At 43.0% G+C, this 23,212-nt stretch overlaps 2 protein-coding genes across 3 annotated transcripts; one reads left to right on the top strand and one right to left on the bottom strand.

Annotated features, from left to right (window-relative positions):
- Positions 1-5,355: 5,355 nt before the first annotated feature.
- Positions 5,356-15,710, top strand: LOC124703722 (protease 2-like). 2 transcript variants are annotated; one of them, XM_047235945.1, is made up of 12 exons: positions 5,356-5,545; positions 5,940-6,220; positions 6,321-6,515; positions 6,924-7,270; positions 8,162-8,453; positions 8,978-9,136; positions 9,800-10,165; positions 10,564-10,629; positions 11,571-11,619; positions 11,707-11,830; positions 11,963-12,045; positions 14,940-15,710. In XM_047235945.1, the coding sequence occupies exons 1-12, from the start codon at positions 5,380-5,382 to the stop codon at positions 15,353-15,355; spliced, it is 2,544 nt and encodes an 847-aa protein (XP_047091901.1). In that variant the 5' UTR covers positions 5,356-5,379; the 3' UTR covers positions 15,356-15,710. The 2 variants fall into 2 exon arrangements, with proteins under 2 accessions (XP_047091901.1, XP_047091902.1); XM_047235946.1 differs by having other exon boundaries at positions 5,456-5,545; positions 5,951-6,220; positions 14,940-15,684.
- A 470-nt stretch (positions 15,711-16,180) lies between these two features.
- On the bottom strand, positions 16,181-17,728 carry LOC124696863. Its single transcript, XM_047229529.1, has 3 exons — positions 17,608-17,728; positions 16,787-17,000; positions 16,181-16,515 (listed from the first exon to the last, which is right to left on the bottom strand). The coding sequence occupies exons 1-3, from the start codon at positions 17,726-17,728 to the stop codon at positions 16,473-16,475; spliced, it is 378 nt and encodes a 125-aa protein (XP_047085485.1). The 3' UTR covers positions 16,181-16,472.
- Positions 17,729-23,212: the final 5,484 nt, after the last annotated feature.

Raw genomic sequence — 23,212 nt, 5'->3', positions numbered from 1 at the left:
TGAACCGTGCGTCGACGTGGCGCAGGAGGGCGTCGACGGCGCCGCAGAGCTCCGGGCCGGCGGCGGAGAGGCGGAGCACGGGGCGGCCAAGAGGAGCGGCGCCGGCATGGTCACGCTACGCCCCCGTTCCGGACCTCCTCGCGCCGTTCGGGAGGTGAAGCGGATGGGTGCTCTAGGGGCGGTCGCTGGGACAGAGGTGGAGGAGCAGCACGGGGCAGCTCGGGGCGGAAGTGGAGCGGAAAGGGGCGACCATGGGGGCGGCGCTAGGTGGAGAGGGGCTTGGCTAAGAATTAGTCCACCTACAGGTCCGTCCCTAGCTCCTCTTTCTACAATCCCCACATCTTATCATCTTTGTTTTGCATGGTTTTCTCTCTCCAATCTCCCACATATCCTCATCTTTGTTTCTGCAGGTTTTAGTTTATCTATGCCTACAAGGTGTTTGACAAAAATCCCGTAAGGGAGAGATGAACCAAATCTGATATTGCTCGTTGTTTACTCAAGAATTTCGTTTTTCCAGAAATTTAGTGAAGGTAATATTATGGCTTCGGTAAATGGATTTTTCATTTATATGCCATCCATAGATCTCATATATTCCAAGCAATCAATTGGATAATTGCAATGATTTTATGGACTCAAATTATTTGGATATTGATTAATCTTGCCTCTACAAGAATTCAAGTAATTGAGCTCTTTTTATATTATCTTGTTCCAGTTTTGTAAATGTCTTTCCCGTGTCCTCGAAATTGACAGAACAAAGAAAATCTTCCTGTTAATATTCAGTCCATGATTTACAGGCCACAATAGATTTATCGCCGGGTTTTTACGTGCTGCTATGATTCTATCTTACTTTGCCGCCTCGTCGATAAGGATTAAGCCGTCTCTCCGATAAAGGTATATGGCGTGACCGGCTGGATGGACTTGCGGGTATTTGATGATTTGTTCCTATACAACTTTGTTGCATTTGAGTACGAGTTTAGTCTAAGACAAACTATTTATAATTCATGGTAATCTAATCGATGCGCATGCTTCTTATATGCAACGATATTCAATGTTTTCTCTACCTTGTATTATTAATCTAAATAAAAGCATGGATCAGCAATTACTTTGACATGTAGTTTTGAGGCGTCTGTTTTGTTGCATTTCCGGTAGTCTCTTGCGGGTAACCATCTATCTCACTCCTCTCCTTTTCATCTTTGTATATTTATATTTTGTTTTAACTTTTACAAGGTGTTCGATGAAAAATCCTATCGAGGTTATAGCGGAAGATTAATCAATGTAATGTGATTTTTAAAATTGTGTTTGTGCAATGAATATACAGATTGGCATTCATGTATGTGCGATTTTTTTCCTTTTCAGATCCATTGTATCTGAAATTCGACTATTTAATGATTTATACTTTTTATGCTGGAATTTGTCATCGTACACAAATATTCAATAGCAATACCAATGTATGTATTTTCTACAACTGAAATCTTATTCCAAGTTCTGAATTTTGTTGGCATCAGAACCATATTTGCCAGAGGGCGACTCTGAAGGCTGCAGCCATAGAGATGAACAAGTACAAGGAGCAAGGTTATCTCTCTCTCTCTCTCTCTCTCTCTCATCACACACAGATCCTCATCTTTGATTTTGCATTCATTTACTATTGTTTTGTAAATTGTGTTTGTCCATTGAATGTGAAGACTGACATTCATGTACGTGCTATTTCTTGCATTGCTCTAGAGATTTGGTATTGCATAAATAATAACCTTGGCGTGAAACATTCATTATCATGGAATCCAGTTTATGCATTCTCTTTCTGATGGCACCTAAGACCTAACGTATCATAAATAATAAAATAATCTGAAGTCCTTCACACACCTTGGCTGCGTGTATCTGCCCATCTTTCTTTTATTCAGAACAAACGGAGCAACGATATAGCTCACAGCTAAATCCAAACACACGACACGACAATACCTAGACCTGGCACTGAAAATTAGAAAGAAAACACACCACAAAGTAATGGTAATAGTTCAGCTTTTGGTCTAAAACAACAAACAAAATTGCTTTGATACAAATTTATGATGTATGATGATTATACCTACAACGTTCTCCTTATTTATTTGCTTCAAAGATTACAGTGTTTATCTTTAAGATGTAGACTTTATTTACACATCATTGACTATTTAATTTGTCTTTCTCTGCTACTCTCTTCCAATTGTACATGCCATCTCCACAACAGAGGTTACATAGAGTGTTGGAAATCATGCATGCTGTCACCCCGCCATCATCAGCCATCTAGCGCTACAGCCCTCTTGGCCCGTCTAACGTGAGGTACATGAATCGATATATGTTTGGTACCAATTATTTTGTCTAGAGCTTATTCAGTTCAGCTCATCGAGTGGAAGATGTTAAGCTGACCTGTATTGGTGGCCAGTATGTACTGAGTTACATGTGCATAGTAATATTCAGTTCAGCTACTCATCATAAATCCTTTTCGTGCGGTTTTCTGGATTATAAAATTAAGCATGGAGCGTGCCTTGCGAAAGATTTGACCATGGAGTTTACTAGATTTGATTTTGCCCCTTCATGATTTTTTTCTATTTAGCTCATTGGTTCCTTATGTTCTTTGCTATTAAAGCATTAGCGGCCTCGATAGTACCAGCATCGGGATCGTCATCTAGGTTTTTGCCTACTATCTTTAGACCGTATGTTGCGCCACAATGGACTGTCGAGAGATCAGCGGCAGCGAGATACAGCCTACAGGTACTTTCTCCTGTTCTTTCCCCATCTATCAAGTATTGATGCTCTTTACCTATTTTTGAAGGCGAACAAATTCAGTTCAACAAATTATGGCACTATTTCCTAATTTGAAATTGTGCTTATGAGAACTTCGAATTAAAAAACACTACTTAACTTTGCCACTAATTCTACTCTACAGTCTACATCTGTACATATTCCCTATAGAACTTGCGACAACTATGCTGAACATAGAAATGAGGTGCAATTATTTTTGATAAGCTATCTAATGAGGTTTCCTTTCTTACAAAAGGCCCATTAGTTCGAGGAGATTGGTCCCTAACAACTGAAGCAGCCATTCAGTTGGCCTGAAGGACATCAACAACAATGGGAGCATTTGTGTCGACATATTGAAGGACGAAAGGAGCTCTACTCTAACTATTTCCAAGCCAATGAAGGTTTGTTCTTTTTTGAGTGGATAAACTCCCCGGTTTCATATGTCAAGACTTAGAAATTTAAAAAGTACAGTGTTCTTCATATAAATTATGCAGAACATACTTTATATATGTGTACTCGAATATGTTTCTTCGGTATGCAAATTAAGTGCACTGTTTTACTGGATTATACCTAAGCTTAATTACTTGTACCTATCCTGGTCTTAAAATATCATTGGTATTTGTAGATCAAGAAATAATGCCGGTTTATTAATATTTATACTAAATATGCTATTTCCCCAAAAAAAAAAACTTTTCACGGCAATGAGGCGAAATCTCAAGTCTGAATTCGCTTCTCATTTCGTTTTGCTGGGTAGATACTGCCCGTTTACATATGAAAAATGGTTTATTTATTTTCTAAGAGTTGTATAGTACATACACATTTGTTTTTCGAGAAAGCGCTTCCTTTTCGTTTCATTTCATTGAAAAGATAGAAAAATGTTTACATCCCAGGACATAGGGAGGAACTATCAGTGCACATCCCAACTGGATGGCAGCACTACTCGATACAGGACGTACACATTTGTTATCTTTGGTTCTTTGCAAATTCCAATAAGAAATTGCAACCCGTCCATGTAATCTGGAATAAGAACTTTACTTATAGTACTTCCATGTTTTCATTCTGCTCTATAACTATCACTTTTTTTTTTTACTTTTCTGCACTATAGGCAGAATAGGGAAGGCTTCCAGTTCAGTTACTTCCAGAGATGCATGGTTGATAATTGATGAGTTCTCAAGGCCCAGTTCACTTACTTACAAAGCTGACTAATAAATAAGGGGTTTTGTAAAGTGTTTTTCATCATAAATTAGGAGTTTTGCAAGTGGTTTTCATCATAACATGGTAGGCACAGAGCAATTTCTTGGAAGTGTTGAAGTAGAATATGTGCTTACCTATTAATTTAAATGTGCATTCACAGAGATTAAAGCATGTGGACCGTCCGATTTTTAAGCATTAGCAAGGGGTTGTGGTCTTGTGGGTGACACCGTATGGGCAGCACGATTATTCTTCACCGATCAGTTTTGCATTTGTTCAATATGACTTGAAAAAAGATATACTTGCAGATATGGAACAAACCCTGTCGAAGACGTGCCTGATGCCGATGGCAAGAAAAACATCAGTTGATTCCCCGTTAGGTGAGTATGAACCGTTCATGTTAAAATGATGCCAACTCTATATTGCTTACCGTCAAATCGGACCTAACGTTAATTATTACGTGAATTACTTTTCAGGAAAGTTGTCTAATAGGTGACACGGGCCGCCGATAGTTCTCTTCCAGCTATCTAGGTGCTGTAGAATTTTTACCGTTCCACTCTTCTCTTTTGCTATGTATTGGACATATGAATCAACCGTACGATGCAATAGATGTCTTCTGCATCTCTTCTAGCTGGTGGCTTGACCCTTCCGTGTCCTTCGTTCTGTACAATTGTGTTTGCTTCATGTTGCTATCTCCACTCTTATTTTTTACTGCTTTGTACTTTCTACTAGCTGCCATACTTGGTTTGGAGAAAAAGACTTTGTATTGAAATGGATTATCATATTGGCAGCTTTTTTTTATCACACTTATACGTCTATTTCATCTATTTTTGTACCACATTTGATCTTTATAATCAGTCCATTTAGTACACAGTCATCATCTCTATGTATTTGGTCTTCTGTTTTGTCTTATTAGTTGTACAACGTATTCTACGGGGAGAGCAGAACTGAGTATACTACAATTGGAAAGTACATTTGAGGCGAGTATGCTATGCTTTCTAATGATATAATTTATTATATTTATTAAATTAACGATTTTAAGAGGGTATTATATACAAAATAAATTTTCACATGAGATCTACGGGATCGTGCGCCAAGGCGCACATCTAAATCTAGTGGTTGATTAGCGATGTCTGCCTATAGGCTTGCCCACCTGAACTGAAATTGCTTGTCAATTCTGCATCTGTTTGCTTGCGCTTTCATTCTGATGCTCTCATAGGGTGTTTTCTAAAAAAAGACCCACAACTAAATGCTCCTCCGCCAGGGCCTTGCCGTCGGCTCTCTCCCCCCACCGACCACCGCTCCTCCGAGCCCCATTCCTCCGGCATCTCCCGCCGCCAGGCCCTCCATCTCTTCCCCATCTCCTTCCTAAACCCCTCGCGCTCCTGCGTCTCCGCCGCCGCCGCCGAATCGATGGCCGCGACACCGCCGGTGGCCAGGAAGGTGCCGCGGGAGCTGGCCGAGCACGGCGACGTCCGCGTCGACGACTACTACTGGCTCCGCGACGACGCCCGCGCCGACCCGGCCGTCCTCGCGCACCTCCGCGCCGAGAACGACTACGCCGCCGCCCTCATGTCCGGTCAGATCACTACTCTTCCTGTCTCCCTTCCCTAAATTAGATTAGGTGACATGCTTGCCCTCGCTCGCTTGAATCAGGTTTGGTGTGTGATCGTGTCACTGTCTTAGTTAGTGTGTCTTCACCCAGATTTCCTAGTATTTCTTCGTGATACTATACTTACACACTGCTGATTACTAGATCGAGCTGCATTGTTATCACCAGAAATTAGTGGGTTATCAGCCTGTTCAGCCTGCTCAGCTTGATTGCTAGTATTTGCTAGTGGAATACGTCTGTGGCGCTGGTTATATCAATGCTATATCCCTAGAATGAAAACCAGTGTCTGCTTCGCAGTGGAGAACGGTGATGCGCTGGATGTCACAACATTTGCTTACCTCTTCTGTCCACTTCCTTCTAGATGCCAAACAGCTCGAGGACGAGATATTTGCTGAAATCCGAGGAAGGATCAAGGAAGACGATACCGATGCGCCTCTCCGCAAAGGGAAGTACTACTACTACAAGCGAACGTTGACCGGCAAGGAGTATGCGCAGCACTGCTGCCGTCTTGTACCGACCGATGGTCCTGTTACAGCCCATGATGTGATGCCCACGGGGCCTGATGCGCCTGCCGAGCACGTTATTCTGGATGAGAATGTAAAGGCTGAGGGCCATGATTACTACAGCGTTGGGGCTTTCAAGGTATAATTGTGGACCATCCGCTGCTTCGTGTGTCTATGTGCGATGCCTGCTTCTCATGCATGCGCTTCTCATGTTTTTCTTAACTAAATATTCGTTTCAGGTCAGCCCCAGTGGCAAGCTAGTTGCTTACGCAGAAGACACTAAGGGTGATGAAACCTATACCGTCTTTGTCATCGACGTGGAGAGCAGACAATATGTTGGGCAACCACTTAAAGGAATTACTTCTGACATTGATTGGGCTGGTGATGACTACCTTGTTTACATAACAATGGACGACATTCTTCGGCCCGACAAAGTATGTGGCTTCCTTGTTCCTACATTAAATTTATCCTGTCTGTGCTACCAAGGTGCATACTGCACTAGACCAAAGATTAAAAAAATGATGTTTTGTGATTAGCTTAGTGTAATTGCTCTAGTGATCATTGTTCTCAAGCCACTATTTGCAGCGGTATGCATGGTGCATACCAATTCTTTTAACGTTGTTTTCTTGGAAAGGAATATTGTTACTTGAATTCTTCATGTGTAGATGTTCTATAATTGGATATTATAGTTGCAAATTCTGACATTGTCATCATGTGTGTATCTGTGTGCACGTGTGTTCACTAGTTTTGATGTTATCATCAATGTCTGTATCTGTGTGCATGTGTGTTTAATAGTTTTTATAATAGCTTATTGAGTCTTTGCCTCTTGTGGGCTTTTGCAGGTATGGCTACACAAGCTAGGATCTGATCAGTTAGATGATATTTGCCTGTATCATGAAAAGGATAACACGTTTTCACTCGTTCTTCAAGTTTCTGAAAGCAAGCAGTATTTATTTGTTGAATCTGGAAGCAAAAATACAAGCTATATATTCTACCTAGACATACCCAATCAGAGCAAGGAGCTTGTAGTTTTGACACCTCGTGTAGATGGCATAGATACAACAGCTAGTCATCGTGGAAACCATTTCTATATTAAGAGGCGAAGTGATGAGTTCTACAACTCTGAATTGGTTGCTTGCCCATTGCATAATGTAGCTGAGACCACTGTCTTGCTACCACATAGAGAAAGGTAATCAACTTCATCCCACCACTTATGTTTGAAAGGTCAGTCTTGTGGTTGATGGATCATATATGGGTAGACAGTACCCAATTTTCAATATATGTAAACATTATAATCAATGCATTTTTATCTGTATCATTGTATTTATTTCCTTATAGTTACTTCTAGATGATATAGAAACAGTAATAGTAAATCATGATATTTGTGAACTTTGACATTGTTCATCCGATTGCCAGATAGAACACAACATTCTTTGTTATGTTAATCCACAGATAGGAATAATATATTTATTGTACGAATACTCGAACTGCGAGCAGTTTTCACTGCTACACCATGGACCTAGTTTCTTTGGATTCTCTCCCATGAGAAAAAGAGGCAAATACTGTGTTCTTGTATAGTGATTGCTTTTACATTTTTAAAATCTTGCACATACATAATTGACACAATGTATGGCTAGCTAATGAACCTGAACCCACTGACCTTTTTTGTCTAGTAATCTTGGTCATATGGATTATTGGTGTGATGGCAATACAAAGTTCTAGATTTAGCTACATTTCTTCCTAGGTTTTGTTTCTTACAGTTATGAAGCATGTCAGAAGCTTGATGCCATGAAAATGACATTCAAGGGTTTTCTCTAATACAATCAACCATCTGCATTGAAGTATGATAGTAATAGATTAGAAGTATGATAGTAATAGATTATACTAGGATAGTCATGTATTATCCTTGTCAAATAGACAACTGGGCGCACCCATCAGCTAAGTTGTTCATTGCAAATTTAATTGACTGTGGCTTGCTCTTATTAATGGATGTATTATGTATTTATGTGTTAGGGCTGCTGCAATGCCCATTGTATCATTAAGTAGCGCCTTTATTTTTAAAACTTGCATCTCTTTTCAGTGTGAAAATTCAGGACTTCCAGCTCTTTGAGAATCACATTGCTGTATATGAGCGTGAGAATGGTCTACCAAAAGCAACTGTATATCGCCTACCAGCCACTGGAGAGGCAGTTGGGCAACTTCAGGGAGGACGGGCAATTGACTTTGCTGACCCAGCATATGCAGTGGAACCTGAGACATCACAATTCCATTCAAATATTATTCGTTTTTATTATAGCTCAATGAGGACGCCACCCTCTGTGTTTGACTATGACATGGATACAGGAGTGTCGGTGCTGAAGAAAATTGACACTGTAAGTTATCACATGCACCATTTAGTTTTTGGGTACCCTATTTTTATCAGTACCAATGCAATGGAACAATCCGTGCATCTGCTTTAGGATTCCCCTCTGTACAAACTGTTGCACAGTGAATGAATATCATAATTTCAACTGTCAATTATCATTTGGGTAGTTCTTATTTGATGCTTAGGCTACTGCTTCTACTTCCCATATTTTGCTAGATTATTCTGATAGTATAGTTAGTTAGTTAGTTAATTCGTGATGATCTGCAGTATTCAAACAGAAGATCTTGGTGCTTGTTTTAGTTACAAACTTAATACTCTGTCTGTTTCCACATGTCATCGATCATTATACTTTATACTAATATAATCTTCATGTGGATAACATATTTCTTTTGTTTAAAGTTGCATAAGTATGACTGTGCATGGACTACATTTTCGTACCTGCTTCATTCTAGCAAATGTGTTAATTTATCGACCAATTTTAGTAGAAGTAACTCTAAAACCCTGTTGATTTGAACTTTTGAATCTTCTTAGGTTTTAGGTGGATTTGATGCGTCAAACTATGTAACGGAGAGAAAATGGGCTGCTGCTTCTGATGGAACTCAGATTCCCATGACCATTCTTTACAGAAAAGATATGGTGAAGCTTGATGGCTCAGACCCCACGCTGCTATATGGGTATGGCTCGTATGAGGTGTGGACACAATCTTTTATGACAAGTTTCTTCAATTTTGTTGTGTCATATAGCTCATGCATATATGTATGGTTAATCTTGGACGCAGTCATGTGGGTCACTTGTTTGGACAGGCATTTCAATTTGGACAGTAGTTTCAGTTTATTTGTACGACAAATACCAAGTCCCTGCACATGAATATCTTTAACGATTTCTTAGTGTTAATGTTTTTTCTTCTGTATGTGTACAACAAACACAATCTGTTTCACATTTACACATTACACACTTGCTGTTCATTGGATGCGGTTATCCAGGAAAGTGTCAAAGTGGTTCATCAAATAGTTGGTACATAATGAGCTTCAATGCCTGATATAGTTTACAAACATGTGAAATAAGAAACACTCAAGACCTGAGTGAAATTGAATTGCAAGTTTACCTTTTGAAAGTTAATTGGGGCATAGACAAGAAAAGAGAACCTAAACAGTTGAGGAATTTGCCTATCTGATAATACTTGTTTTTGATATTGTATGTTTGGTAAAGTCTGCTGAACAACTGGTAAACATAGCAGTTTCCTTTTAACCCATAAATGTGGTCATATAACTGACACTATTACCAGATATCAGGTTGTACCAATAAGTATGTTGTGCTAACCATGGTTATTGTGTGCATTTCTTATGCCAACAGATATGCATAGATCCGACTTTCAGGGGGTCTAGATTCTCTCTGGTGGACAGGGGTTTTATATATGTGATAGCTCATATCCGTGGAGGTGGTGAAATGGGCCGGAAGTGGTATGAAGATGGAAAGCTGTTCAAGAAGAACAATACTTTCACTGATTTCATTGCTTGTGCTGAGCACTTGATAGAAAACAAATACTGTTCGAAAGAAAAGCTTTGCATCAACGGGAGAAGTGCAGGTGGCCTATTGATGGGTGCTGTCCTAAATATGAGGCCTGACTTATTCAAGGCAGCTGTTGCTGGGGTGCCTTTTGTTGATGTTCTCACAAGTATGCTTGACCCAACTATCCCGTTTACTACAGCTGAATGGGAGGTATGCATCTCGTATGTTGCATTTATTTTGTTTCCATGTTTCACTGTCATATTGTCACTTCTATGCTAGCTTCAGTTAGACTTGGATTAACTTGGATCCAGGCCAGAATTAACTTGGACGGGTCTTAAAACTAGGAAATAATTGTCTCCCTATAAGATCTCACCAAATTCCTTTTTACATAATTTGAACATCTATAGGGTTTATGTCATTTCTATCCTTAGGACAAAAGTAGGAACTCAATAGTTGCACGTAAGGATATTAACATTATTCTTCGTGCCCATTGCAAATTAGCATTATTCTCCGTGCCCATTGCAATGCACATACTTTGTGCCTATTGCAATGCACATGCAGTTTTATTTCTTCTCTCACCAAGTCATCTGTTTGTCCTTTTGGTTCAGGAGTGGGGCGATCCAAGAAAAGAAGAATACTATTATTACATGAAGTCGTATTCTCCTGTTGATAACGTAAGTGCTGATATTTCTGTATTCCTACAAAATTTTGCTAAATTAGGATTACCCTCAAGGAAAATCCACTTTGGCTCATAGGTGTAGATGCGCCCGTTATCTATTTTTTTTAAATGTCCAAAAATTCCGAAAAGGATATTTGGGTGTACATCTTGACATTCTATGTTCACACACTAAGTTTCACAAAGAAATGAAATTTTTATGAGCTGTGTAAAAAAGACAATTTTCGGTGATCCAAAATAGCTTTTCACGAGACATGTTTTTATCCTTTTTACGTAGACCACACAAAATGTCCTTTTCCACAATTTTTTTTGAGTGAACATAGAATGTCCAGATGTACACCCGGGATTTTTTTTAGAATTTTTTGATTTTAGAATAACCTTAAAATGCATTTGTTTTAATAGATGCATTTATACCTGAGCGAAAAGACCACCTATTTGCCCTCAATGCCTTTATTTCTGTGTGCTATTTATTTGAGTACTTAAGTACGTCAGTCGCACTACTGATAGTTCCCTTACTCTTTGGACGCACACATTTTCAGTTCAAGAAAACATGAATAAATGAATATGAAATGGGACAAGACTTTATTAATGTGTGAACCGTAATAGTACTACTCATGTCTATAAGGGTTATATATGTTAACTTGCTGCACACTGTGACATCCTGGCTTAGGGCTCAATAGGATTGATAGAATACTCATACCAACAAGTTGCAACTTCTTTTCCGGAAGCTCATCTCCAAAAAACTCCGAGGTTAAGCGTGCTTGGCCTGAGGACAAAATGCGCAGGAAAGTCATGTGTTGGTCTGTGGGGCTAGTCTAGAGGTCCTATAGTGCTGCCAGGGGTAGCAGGCCGGACCGGGGGTTGGCCAGGGTGTTACACACACGCTATCTAGGCTTGCTGCAGAAATGTATTCACCTGAGGTGTCTGTCTACACTGCAGGTAAAAGCACAAGAGTACCCCCACATTCTAGTCACTGCTGGCTTAAACGGTACGGTCCTTAGCTTCCAAGTTTCTGTTGGCTACAGTTATAGCGGTTACATTACATGCTCGCAGCTCACTCCTCTGTGATAACCAGATCCTCGCGTGATGTACTCGGAGCCTGCTAAATTCGTGGCAAAGCTGAGGGAGCTGAAAACGGACGACAATCTCCTGCTATTTAAGTGCGAGCTCGGTGCTGGGCACTTCTCCAAGTCAGGGAGGTAAATAGAAAGGAGACTTTACTTCCTCTTCAATTGGTTTCCAGTGCTTGTTCTTGGTGTATGATGTTGTTGGTACTAAAAGGAAGAAGCTGCATTGTGTTTGTGACCTAACTTCTCTTGTTGAACTTGCAGATTCGAGAAATTGCGAGAAGACGCCTTCACTTACGCGTTCATCCTCAAGGCGCTGGGCATGACTCCTCCAACAAAGGCTTCTGGTATGTTTGGTTCATGATGCCCAAACTAGCCCTCAAATTTTTTGTTGCCTATCATATTTGATGGAGGATGCCCTGGCCAAAATATTGGCAAGCCAATCCCCGTCAGCATTGCTTCCCCCTCGCGTCGCCCCCCTGGTGGTGCCAGGGGCGCACAAATCGCGCTGCCAGGCTCCCCTCGAATAAGCCCTCCCATGCCGCTGGCCTCCGCCGCGGCTGTGGTGGCACCCCCCGCTGCCAAAGGTGGCCGGGGGTCCCTGTTCTCGTGGTGGATGGCCGTCCCGTGGGGGCGTCGGTGGCCGGGGATGGGTATGCCGAGTCGTCGGACTCGGGTCACGGTGGTGGTGGCGGCTGATGGCTGGCGTCTGCGGCGTGGTGGCGAGGGAGGGGGCCGAGCTCAGGGCGGGGCGACTTCGGGGATGGGCGTTTCCGCCCAGATCTGTTGCGGCTGGGGCGGTGGTCGCTTGCTGCGGCTAGCCGGTGTGCGGGGGCCCTGGCTAGTGGTGGCCCTTCACGGGTTGGGCGCAGCCTGGAGTGGTGCGGACGAGCTCGTGGGGGTGGTTGATGGCCCAGCAGTTTCGGTGGTGGTGTGGGTGGCTGGCGCTGAGAGAGGTTGGTGTGCGGAGGGCGGCTCCGTGTTGCTGGCGCATCAGCTCTGGTCCCGGCAGGCTAGGTGACGTGCGTGGTGCTCATCGTCGCGCCTGAGGTACGGCTGCGGCCTGGAACCATGGTGGTTCTTGGCCTTGGGCAGTACTCCCCTGTTGCCCGTCAGCATGGTGCTTGGTGGGGCACAGCGGCTCATGCTGCGTCCGGCGGCTCTGCATCCGGTTCGCCTTTTGAGTCTGGTGCGTCGTGCGAGTTTGGTCGCCGGTTGTCTCCGCGAGGTGTGGCTGACTGTGGTGGATGTTGCTTCTTCGTCGACGGGAAGGTTCGATGGTGGTGTTGGTTGCTGGGCTTGTAGGCGTCAGTGCAGAGTGCTGGGTGGCCGAGGGTGTGCTGGGAGCTTGGGTAAAAGACCCTAGTGCCGTCCTTGCGATGGCGGCGGCTGCGGCTGTCATTGAACTTCCTGGAGGCATCGCTGCATTGCTCCCGCACAGTTCTGGTCGACGGTGCAGCTCTTGGGGAAACCCTTGATATTGTGTGATCAGGCGATGGCGGTGTTGTGGTGTCGTTTTCCCTCTTGGGGACTTCATCTTTGGAGCTGGACATCGGCAAGTGGGACCAGTGGCAGGGAAAGGTGTTTGTGTTCAGGCTTCTGTGGCAACGATGGTGGGGATGAGCGATGTCGGAGACGTTGAGCTAGTTGGCTCTTCTCCAGCGTGTCCGCAGGTTTGCCTCAGCTAGTTTGTTGCTGTGAAGTCTAAGCTGCAGTGGTGAGGTCACGGTGGCGTACGATGACTGGCGACAGTTGGTTTGTTCGGTGATCTTCCCTGGCGCCAGCCTGCCTGATTCTCCTTCGTAGTTCTTCATCAGAGTCGGAGTTGTGCTGTCTTGTTGCAGCTTGCGGAGTTTTTGGCACGGATCTTCATGTGGCTCTGCACGGCCTCTGCAGTGTGGGCTGGTTCGACTATCATCTATGGCGAAGTCGGAGTCGTTTTCTCAAGAGTTTTGGGTTGGCGTTTTGGTCTCCTAGGGGAGAAGTGATGACAATGACGCTTGTGTGCGGTCTCGACGAGGCCCTCCTTCGTGGGTTGTGTGTGGGTTATCCAGCACGTGTGTTGCTCAGCGGTTTTGTGATGGTTTTCGCCCGGTTTTCCATTAATTAACTGGGACCTCTTCTTAATGAAAGGATGAGGCAAATCTTTTGCCTCTGTTTCAAAAAAAAATCTCCGCCAGCATTTCATTGATTATTTTTTGTACCCTTTTAATTTGGGAATTAGTTGTGAGGAATGGACTAAAACTTTCCCGGCGATGCCCATCTTGTGCCCCTTGTAGCGTTGAAGACTTCGGCGGTGAACTGGGAAACCGTCCATCCCAATCTGTCCGTTCTTGTAGCAGCTGAAGATGTCTGGGTTACCGTCAGGGCATGGGTCGCCTGAGGGATCCCATTAGGAGCCCTCGTGCCGCATCCCCGCGCAACTTGCCATCCACCGGAACACGAACTGCCTGCCCGCTGCCCTTGCCTACAGTCCACAGGGTAGAACTTCATGATGCTACTGTTCCTGTCCATGAAGATGAGGTTCTGTCATCTGCGCACCATGTGCTGAGGTCCGTCTCACTCAGTAGCATCACCTGCCAATTAAAACAATGCAATGTGTACGTGAGATCCCTTTTTCCCAAGCAAGAAACATATGGAAACAACATTTGCTTTGGGTGCAAGCAATGCAGAACAGTGGCGTTTAGACGCTCAGTATCATCCAGATGCAACATTTGCTTTGAGTGCAAGCCATATATTATACAGAACAATGGGATTTGTCACCTGCATTTATAAGATGGAGGCCAGGGTTGGCGCCTTGCATGCTTACTCATAAATACTTCCTTGACAGGTTGCTTCGAACAGGAAATCAACCCTTTCCTACAAAGTAGAACTTGCTTTTGATTTCTGGAACAACAAATTTGTCTGATCTTCCTAGTACTCCAGAAGTAGAACAAGTTGTGAGCATATAAAACATGAGAAATATTCTTGACAAGGTGTGAGCATATAGAACAAATCGTGAGCATATAAAACTTATGAGCACATGTAAAGAGCTATGTATTTATTTTATTTGATCGAGTATAAACAAAAGTGAATTTGATAGCTATCACTAGTTATTGGTTGTCTACTAGCTATCATGCATACATAGCTGCACTTGTTTGCCATTGTTTTGTCTAGTACGTGTATAAAATGTTTTTTTTGAGGGAATACGTGTATAAAATGTTATGACTGCATCTAACTAGCTATTCATATAACATTGCAGGTGTTGAGCAGGTACAAAAATATGAGCTGCCAGATAGTCATAGATTTGCAGCATATATTGCATTGAAAGCACTCAGCAAAAACAAAAAAATTCAGAAGACAGACAAAGAAAATGTAGCTGATCTTCTGAAAACAAGTGTAAGAACTATCGAAAGGATATGGAAGAAGGCAAACGATCAGCTTGCAAGAGGGGAAGAGGTTGATGTTTCCAATAAAAAGAAGGGGAGATGCGGTAGAAAGAGGGCAGACCTTGGTCTCTCAAGAATATCTTCTATTCCTCCCGAGAAAAGGTCTACATTGAGGGCACTTGCTAGGGCTTTGGATATACCCCATTCTACGTTGCACAATAGGCTCAAATGGGAAAAAAATAAGGCTGCCACAGAAGCAGCCTCAAGCAAAAATAGCTCAAGCAAGTGAAATGTTATCACAACACATCAGCCCGGGTTGTAATTTAAGTGTAGCTTCCTAAAAGTCATATCTGGCAGAAGAAGAGGGTTACAGTACAAGATTCAACTTCATTAGACAAGTAATTGATTGACTTTTGCGTGGTGTGTGATAGTGTGGGCTCTAGTGTCGGGATCAAACAATGTACATTACAGTATATACAAGTCCTGGAGTATCAATTGTCATGTGTAGAAGGTTATCATAATCTGCTCTTCTTCTCTTGACAAGTGTTGTCGACATGATCTGTACGCATGGAGCGACGGGAGATATATTTTGTCAAATAATGCATGTATGCATACCATCTGCACGTGTATGATAATCACGTGGCAAGCTATGAGCTTCCAAGGTAAACGGAAGGAATTAAAATGAGCAATGCAAACCAAGAATAGCCAAAATATAAAATGGACTGGGTATGATGTAAGTTAACAATAAAATGCCCCTTTGGTTACATCCATTCAAAAATACTTATACTGAATAAAGGGGCATCTATGTAGTTGAGTTCTATGGACAAGAAAAGCTTGAAAGACAACTGCAACAACTAAAGGCGTTGCAAAATTTACCCTACCAGCAGCAGCCTCAGCTATCTTCCTCAGCAAAAGCCCTGGGTGTCTGCACTAGATCACTAGCAGTAGGAAAATTGTCGAAATCTGCTCGCCGCTATCTCCTCTTGCTCATTTTTCTCTTACGTATATTCATTCTGGATGATGACCTCCTATAATAACCACACGTGAGCATGCTGATGAAGCATGCCGATGTCCCAATATATTTATCTCAACATGAGAGAAGGACTGCACATGATGCAGGTTAACAATAATGTTTCCTTCCATAATTTGCAGGCTTGGTTACATCCATTCAGAAACTCTTTGACTGACAAAAGGAAAAACTATCTATTTGAGTTCTTCACTTGTTAGTCTGGACCAAGAAAAGCTTGGAAGACATACTGAAACAACTAAAGGGCGTTGCAAAATTTAAACTACTACCAGCAGTAGCAGTAGCAGCATCATCAGCAATCTTGCTCAACAATAGCCCTGCGTGTTTGCACTTGATCACTTGTATTGGCAAGAAAAGTCATAGCAATCTATGCTCGTCGCTATCTGCTCTCGCTCAATTTTCTTCTCCTTTTGCTTTGGAACCTACATCAAACAGAAACACACCATATCTGCATCCTCAACACACCTCTAGAAGGGCAGTAGATTTCAAGATAGCAAGTTTCAGCATAAGGTGGAATTATGTAGTATATCAGTCTGAGCTAAGGGCAACTAAATTGCTTGAGATGATCAAAAACTAAAAATCCAGTAGCACAGGTATGTAACTTGAACACAATGCAGCATATGTATGATTGGAGAAAAATGAAAGCATGGGCAATGTCCTTTGTACTCCTAAGCAACGCGAGTAAAGACTTACCCATCCTGCATCCTCTTCCGTTTACTCTTGACGCTACTTGGCTCTGGCTGATCTTTGCTGTGCCGCCTGAACACCTCGGAATCACTACTGCTGACGCTGGCATTAGCATCCGCATCCGCATCAGGATCCCTTGAGAGTGCAAGTCTATCAAGAATGGTTGGATCAACCGCAGTTTCTTTTAGGCGTTCTTTGAGACTCTCCAGCAAAGCAACACCTGGAAAAACAGGTTCATCAGATAGAATCCCCATACAATGTGATGGAAGACACTGAGCAAAAGGCTAGTAGTATATTCAGAAACAGTAAACGCTGCATTTTTCATGCAATTGCAGATGAAGAAGGATCTACAGTAGTACTTTTTGTGGGAAGCCAGCCCAAAAACTGAATAGCTATCAATTCGGGAAATATTCGAGTGTGCTGCATTTGTGGAGACTGTATGCTGCAGCTCTGAATCAGAAATAATAAGCTATGCTAGTACTGTAGCTCATAGTTTTATTCCAAATATGTCCCATGGCATGGCACTAGAGCAGGCAAATAATAACAAAGACTGTAGCTTGGCCACCAAGAGGGAAAGATCAGCATTTAGCACTGAGCCACTAGCCAGGATGCCATAAGGCACGGTTAACTATTCATGACCGTGGGCAATTAACTAATTCTAAGAATAATTAGCCCGGTTTTATTTTTAGCTGTTTCTGCAAGGAGCATAGTAGTTTTATGAATGTTACAGAGATTTCATAAGTCAGGAGGGAGTAAAGACCCCAGTGTCGATCGACGGAAGAATAGGAGAGGTGCGGTGGAGCAACGGCGGCAGTTGAAAGCAGTACCGAGCGCCCGCAGCGTGCGCAGATCGAACGCGTCGGCGAGGTGAGGGCGGCCGGCGGTCTCGGCCCGCTTCACAGCTAGCACCTTCAAGCTGATGAGGAAATCCTGCAGCACCACCACCATCGAACCTCTCGTCAGGAATATCAAAGCAAGCAGAGGAAGAATAAGAGGTTGGGGGCGTGACGGACGAGCTCGGGCTCGGATAGGCTTGCCAGCCACCGGGACTCCTCGGTGCTTCTGCTGCTCTCTGCCGCCGGCGCAGGTGGGGTTTCACCGGCGGCGGGTGCGCGGTGCGGCGCCTCCATGGGAAGGGAAGAGAGAGAGAGAGTCGAAGAGGAGGGGTTTGCGTTTGTGGGCTCTAGTGGGCTCAGATGAACAATTTTAGTATAACTCAGAAGAAAAAACTATGAGGCCCACCCTAAGAAAGAGCTGTAGGAGGCCCATGGCCAGTGCAGAAGGATGGCGTCGACGTGGAAGACACATTGACACCACATGCATGGGTTTCCTAATGATGATGTAAGGGCCTGTTTGTTTCAGCTTTTGGGGGCTTTCCAGTAGAATAAGCAGCGATATCCAAACAAACGGGGCAGCTTCGCTTCTGGCTTTGCCGAAGCCATCGGCCGAAATAGGCAGGTTCGGGAAAGCACCTCCGGAGGTGCTTGTGTGGCTTCCCGCAGCTTTCCCTTTAACCAGCTAACCATTTTTTTGACTTGCCAATATCGTTCCGCAATATTTACGTGGACTGCCACCGCTGAGTGGAATCACTATTTTCCCAAACCGCGGAGGGTCGGCCGACCCAAATCCATTTGTCTCCAGAACTCACGATAGAGTTTCCCCACCCATTTCCCAAACTGGCAGGCTAGGGTTTCCCCACGCATCACCCGCGCCGCCACCCGCACAAGGCCGCCGCCGCCACTCCTGCCGGCCGCCGGCGACCCTCCCCCTCCTCCGTTCCCGGCCGACCCCCGCCGTCCTCCCTCCCCGTCCACCCGACTCGGCCGACTCGCCCCTGTCCGCCCGTCCGTCCGCTCCCGCCTAGTCCTTGAAGGTTGACGGCGGCAGCAAGTTCGATTCGGCCCCGTCCCAGCCGGAACACGCCGTCGGCCGACTCGCCCCTGTCCGCCCGCTCCTCCCCGGCCGAGCTCCCTGAAGGTGAGCCTTCCATCCCCTTTTTTTTCTTCATGTACTGTAAGCTTTTGCTGTCGCTGCTAGTACCGATGTCATGCCATGATATTCGGTTGATGCTTCGAAATTGATTGATTTTGTGACAATGGTAGCGCTGATATCTTGATCCGGTGATGTTGTTGTGTTAAAAAAATAGATACTTTGAAGATTAGATTGATATGCTTGTTGCTTGGTAGTGGTCTGCTATGCAAATGATTGTTAATAGTCTAGTGTTCTTTTGTTGTTTTAGATTGTATTACTTTGCAATGTCGAAGGCCAATTGGGATGCATACCACACTAGAGTATTTTGTGACATATGTATGGAAGAAGTGAACTCCAACAACGAGGGATGGTGGTTGCTTGAGTAGAAAGGGCTACAAGAATCTAGAGGATAAATTTGCGGAGAAAACAGGGGATAGACTACTGAAGAAACAATTCAAGAACAAATGGGATGCTTTGAAGAAGGATTACACATGGTGGATGGAATTGCTAAATGCAACTGGGTTAGGTTGGGATCCTGATACTAGAACTATGGATGCGGATGATGATTGGTGGAAGAATCACCTTGCTGTAAGTTATAATGTTCACGGCTTACATTATGAATGCATCTATTATTTTTATCGCAGCAATTGACTCATCTAGCTATTATGTTCTTTTTTTCAGATTCGTCCCGATCATGCAAAGTTTAGGAATGGGCCACCTCCCAACTCTGGAACGGCAAGATGTTATGTTCGGGAAGGCACATGTTACCGGAGAATCGGCCGCCATTGCGGGACAGGAAGAACATGGCAAGGAAGCTCCTATATTGCTGGATGATGATCAGGATACCTCGAAAGTAACAGGGAAGCGCAAGTTGGGTGCCGGAGATAAGGAAATCTCTCAAAGCCCTTTTTTCACCGTGTACAATAATGCATTGAACTCACTTGTTTCAAAGCACACTGAAGGCAGTTCTTGCACCAACAATGACATCGTCCCAACTATGAAGGAATTTCTAGGAATGGTTAGGGAGTGTGGAGTGAGTGAAGGAACTGACATAATGTTCACAGCGAGCAAGTTAGCTATGAATAGGGATCATAGAGAGGTATTTGCGGCATTTGCAACATCAGAGGGCAGGCTTGATTGGCTGAAGAGGACACATGATGAGATGAACAAATAGATCCTATTTGTTTGAAAACCATTTGTATCCTGATGTGTTTGAACAATTGCACAACCTGCTTGTTTGTAGCTATGGGCTAGAGTCAACTAGAGACATGTCCTCCAAAGAATGTCTAGCCATGTTCCTATGGATGGTTGGAGGGCCGCAATCATTTAGGCAAGTTGAGAATCATTTTAGTCGTTCAACGGAAACAATTCACAGAAAGTTCCACATGGTTTTGAATTGCCTGTACAAGTTGGGTAAGGATAACATAAAACCAATAGATCGAAATTTCACGGATGTACATCCAAGGCTTCAAGATGCACGTTTTTGGCCTCATTTCAAAGATGCCATTGGTGCCATAGATGGATCACACATTGCTGTTGAAGTACCTGCACTTGAGGAGGTTAACCACACAGGAAGGCATGGTTACACATCACAAAATCTGCTAGCGATATGTGACTTCGATTTGAGATTCACATTTGCTGTTGCTGGATGGCCTGGTTCGGCACATGATACACGCATTCTACAACGTACCATTGAGAAGTATCCAGTAGAGTTCCCGATCCCTCCCGGTGGTAATATTCTTCATCTTCTTTATTCACATGACTACAAATGCATTATTGTTTGTTTCATATTTTTTCTTTTATGTGCAGATACATATTATCATGTTGATTCTGGTTATCCAAACAGAAAAGGGTTCTTAGCCCCTTTTAAGAACAACACATACCATATACCAGATTTTCGTCGAGAAGGATGACCAACAACCAAGGAAGAGATTTTCAACTATCTACACTCATCACTTCGGAATGCTATCGAGCGTGTCTTTGGTATCTTGAAAAACAAGTGGCGCATATTGAAGTATATTCCCTCTTACGGTTTGGTTACACAGAAAAGAATCATTCTTGCTTGCATAGCACTTCACAATTTTCTTAGGGACTTGAACTTACGTGACAAACAGTTTGATCGATGTGATTCTGATGAGAATTACATCCCTAAGGTCCAAAGACAGTCGGTAACATTAGCTGGTGATACTGCTCCGAGCGGACCACACACGGTTGATATGGACTCAACGCGTGAACGCATTGCTACCGCATTGTTCAATGCTAGAAGAAGATAATCGACTACTGCTAGCTTGATTATTAATGACTGTAAGGACACTAATATGTATTTTGGATAACTATATATTTCATTATGGATGATATCTTTTTTGTGTAATGGCATGTATATGTATCAATGACAAAGCTATTCCCATTAAATACATGTTCTCAACACTCCAGGGTATTTCAGACAATTCATATGTTCACAGCCAGCCAGCCAGCAAATTAACCAAACAGTGAAACTCAGAAAAGCAGCTTCTCCTGCACAGCAGCTTTCCCTGCACAGCCAGCCAGCCACAGCCCAAACAAACAGGCCCTAAGTAAAATTTGCTTTCACAGATTCTTTATGGTTCATTGTTGGCTGTACTTGTAGGCCTTATCTTCTTATCTTAGCATAGATTCTACAGCCCTTCACGGTAAATGGAATGGCCACTTAGCTTCATGTACAACACTAGATGGGAACAATTGGATGTTCCTCATTGCAATTTGGTTCATAGATGGAGGAGAGACTGATGATAACTAGACATGGTTTATGGAACAAGTGCGTAAGGCCATTGGTCCACTTCCTCTTCTTGCTGTAAGTACATAATGCATGCGAAGGGTTAGAAAATGACATAAAGGAAGTTTTTCCCGGATCTGAAAAGAAAGAGTGCTTTAGGCATTTAATGCAGAATTTTGTGAAAAATTCCATCGTGACACTCACAAGGACATGTGACCAACAACTAAAACCTACATACCTGAACGTTTTATTTACCACATGCAAAAGGTTCTTGATGCTTGTCCCAACATCATAATTTGTTGTTGATGAGATCTAGCTTCAACACTGAGATCAAATGTAATTGCATACATAGCAACCTTGCCGAGTCTTTTAATGCTTGGAGCAAAGAAATAAAGGATTGCCCTGTTGATGAGATAGCTGACACATACGTGCAATGGGTAATGAGGTTATTTCATCTTAGGACAACCAGACAAGAAGTTGGTCACTTGAAGGTTGAGAAATATAGTGCAACAAAAGCTGAGGTTAAAGACATACTACATAACAAAATAAAGCATGTGGTAAACATAGCTACCTGTGAATGCACTTGTCTTAGGTGGCAGCACACCAGAGAACCTTGTTGGTATGCACTTGTCTTTTTGATAGGAAAGAGGAATGTCCCACTTGAAAACTATGTTAAGTATTACTTATTGGAGGGTGGGCCTTGGCTTTGTAATGTATCCACCACATCCAAAGGTGTATGCAGGAAGGCGCATAAAAACATGACTAAGAGCTTCTTGGAAGGCGCTACTATGAAAAGCAAGGAAAAAGGGAATGAAAAGGAAAAAACTGCTGGGAAGCCAGACTAGATGCAAAAAATGTGGTGTGTTGGTCATAGGCAGAATAATTGCCCAACAGATGGCACTAGGAAAGGTACTAAAATGTGCTTTGTATCTTTCCATAACAAATTTTCTTCATACACTTTCTAATGATTTGTTCACAGGAAAATAAAGAGTAAAAAGAGCTCAGCTAGAGGTGCATTGACAATACATGAGGTAGAAACTAGAGCAGCATGTGTTGATCTACCGATTTCTGAAAATTCAGTGGCTGCTCAGTGCACCTCTATATAGAACTTTGTGGTAGCTACATTGCAATCTAGGCCTAGAACGGTCACTAGAAGGTGCACAACTTGCCTCTACTATGTAATAAAAACAAAGATTTTGAAGTTGATTCTAACAATTGCAAACTTTCTTTTTGTAGGCAACTATCTTTGGCTATGGCTGAGGATGTAGTCATGTAGCACTAGAGTGTGTGGTGTCGTCACCAAGAGACGTCGAGAAGATTGCCCCAAAAAAGATACCACCAAGGAAGAAGAAAAGGAAGTAGCTTTGGCAAGTTCCGAGTGTTGTTTATTTGTGAGATCTGAAATCACTAAAATACTTATGCTAAATGCTTATGTTCTGTAGTTGGGGTGAGATGCAAACTCACTAAAAGAAACTTAAAATTTGTGCTCCTTTTGTGATGTAACCGAAGACACAATATTTGTGCTCCTTTTGTGATGCAACCAAAGATATCAGTTTGTGCTCTATTGGCTATGGGAGTGTTCATGTAAAATTTATTTGCATCTACTTATTTCATATTTGCAATTTCCGTCATTGATTAATTTGGTTTGTAGAGAAATGCTGTCAAAATTTCCAAAACAACTGTCAGACTTGAAGTGGGGAGGAGCAAAG

This window comes from Lolium rigidum, chromosome 3 (assembly GCF_022539505.1).
Source record: "Lolium rigidum isolate FL_2022 chromosome 3, APGP_CSIRO_Lrig_0.1, whole genome shotgun sequence".
NCBI lineage: Eukaryota > Viridiplantae > Streptophyta > Magnoliopsida > Poales > Poaceae > Lolium > Lolium rigidum.
The sequence above is the reverse complement of the archived record's forward strand: the minus strand, read 5'-3'. Positions and strand labels throughout refer to the sequence as shown.

Coding starts and splice junctions, on each gene's coding strand:
- LOC124703722 (XM_047235945.1), top strand. CDS start 5,380: ATGGCCGCGACACCGCCGGTGGCCAGGAAGGTGCCGCGGGAGCTGGCC. Junction 8,454..8,977: donor TGCTGAAGAAAATTGACACT/GTAAGTTATCAC, acceptor GAATCTTCTTAG/GTTTTAGGTGGATTTGATGC. Junction 9,137..9,799: donor ATGGGTATGGCTCGTATGAG/GTGTGGACACAA, acceptor TTATGCCAACAG/ATATGCATAGATCCGACTTT.
- LOC124696863 (XM_047229529.1), bottom strand. CDS start 17,728: ATGGTGGTGGTGCTGCAGGATTTCCTCATCAGCTTGAAGGTGCTAGCT. Junction 17,001..17,607: donor GCGCACGCTGCGGGCGCTCG/GTACTGCTTTCA, acceptor CTGTTTTTCCAG/GTGTTGCTTTGCTGGAGAGT. Junction 16,516..16,786: donor CGGAAGAGGATGCAGGATGG/GTAAGTCTTTAC, acceptor TGTTTGATGTAG/GTTCCAAAGCAAAAGGAGAA.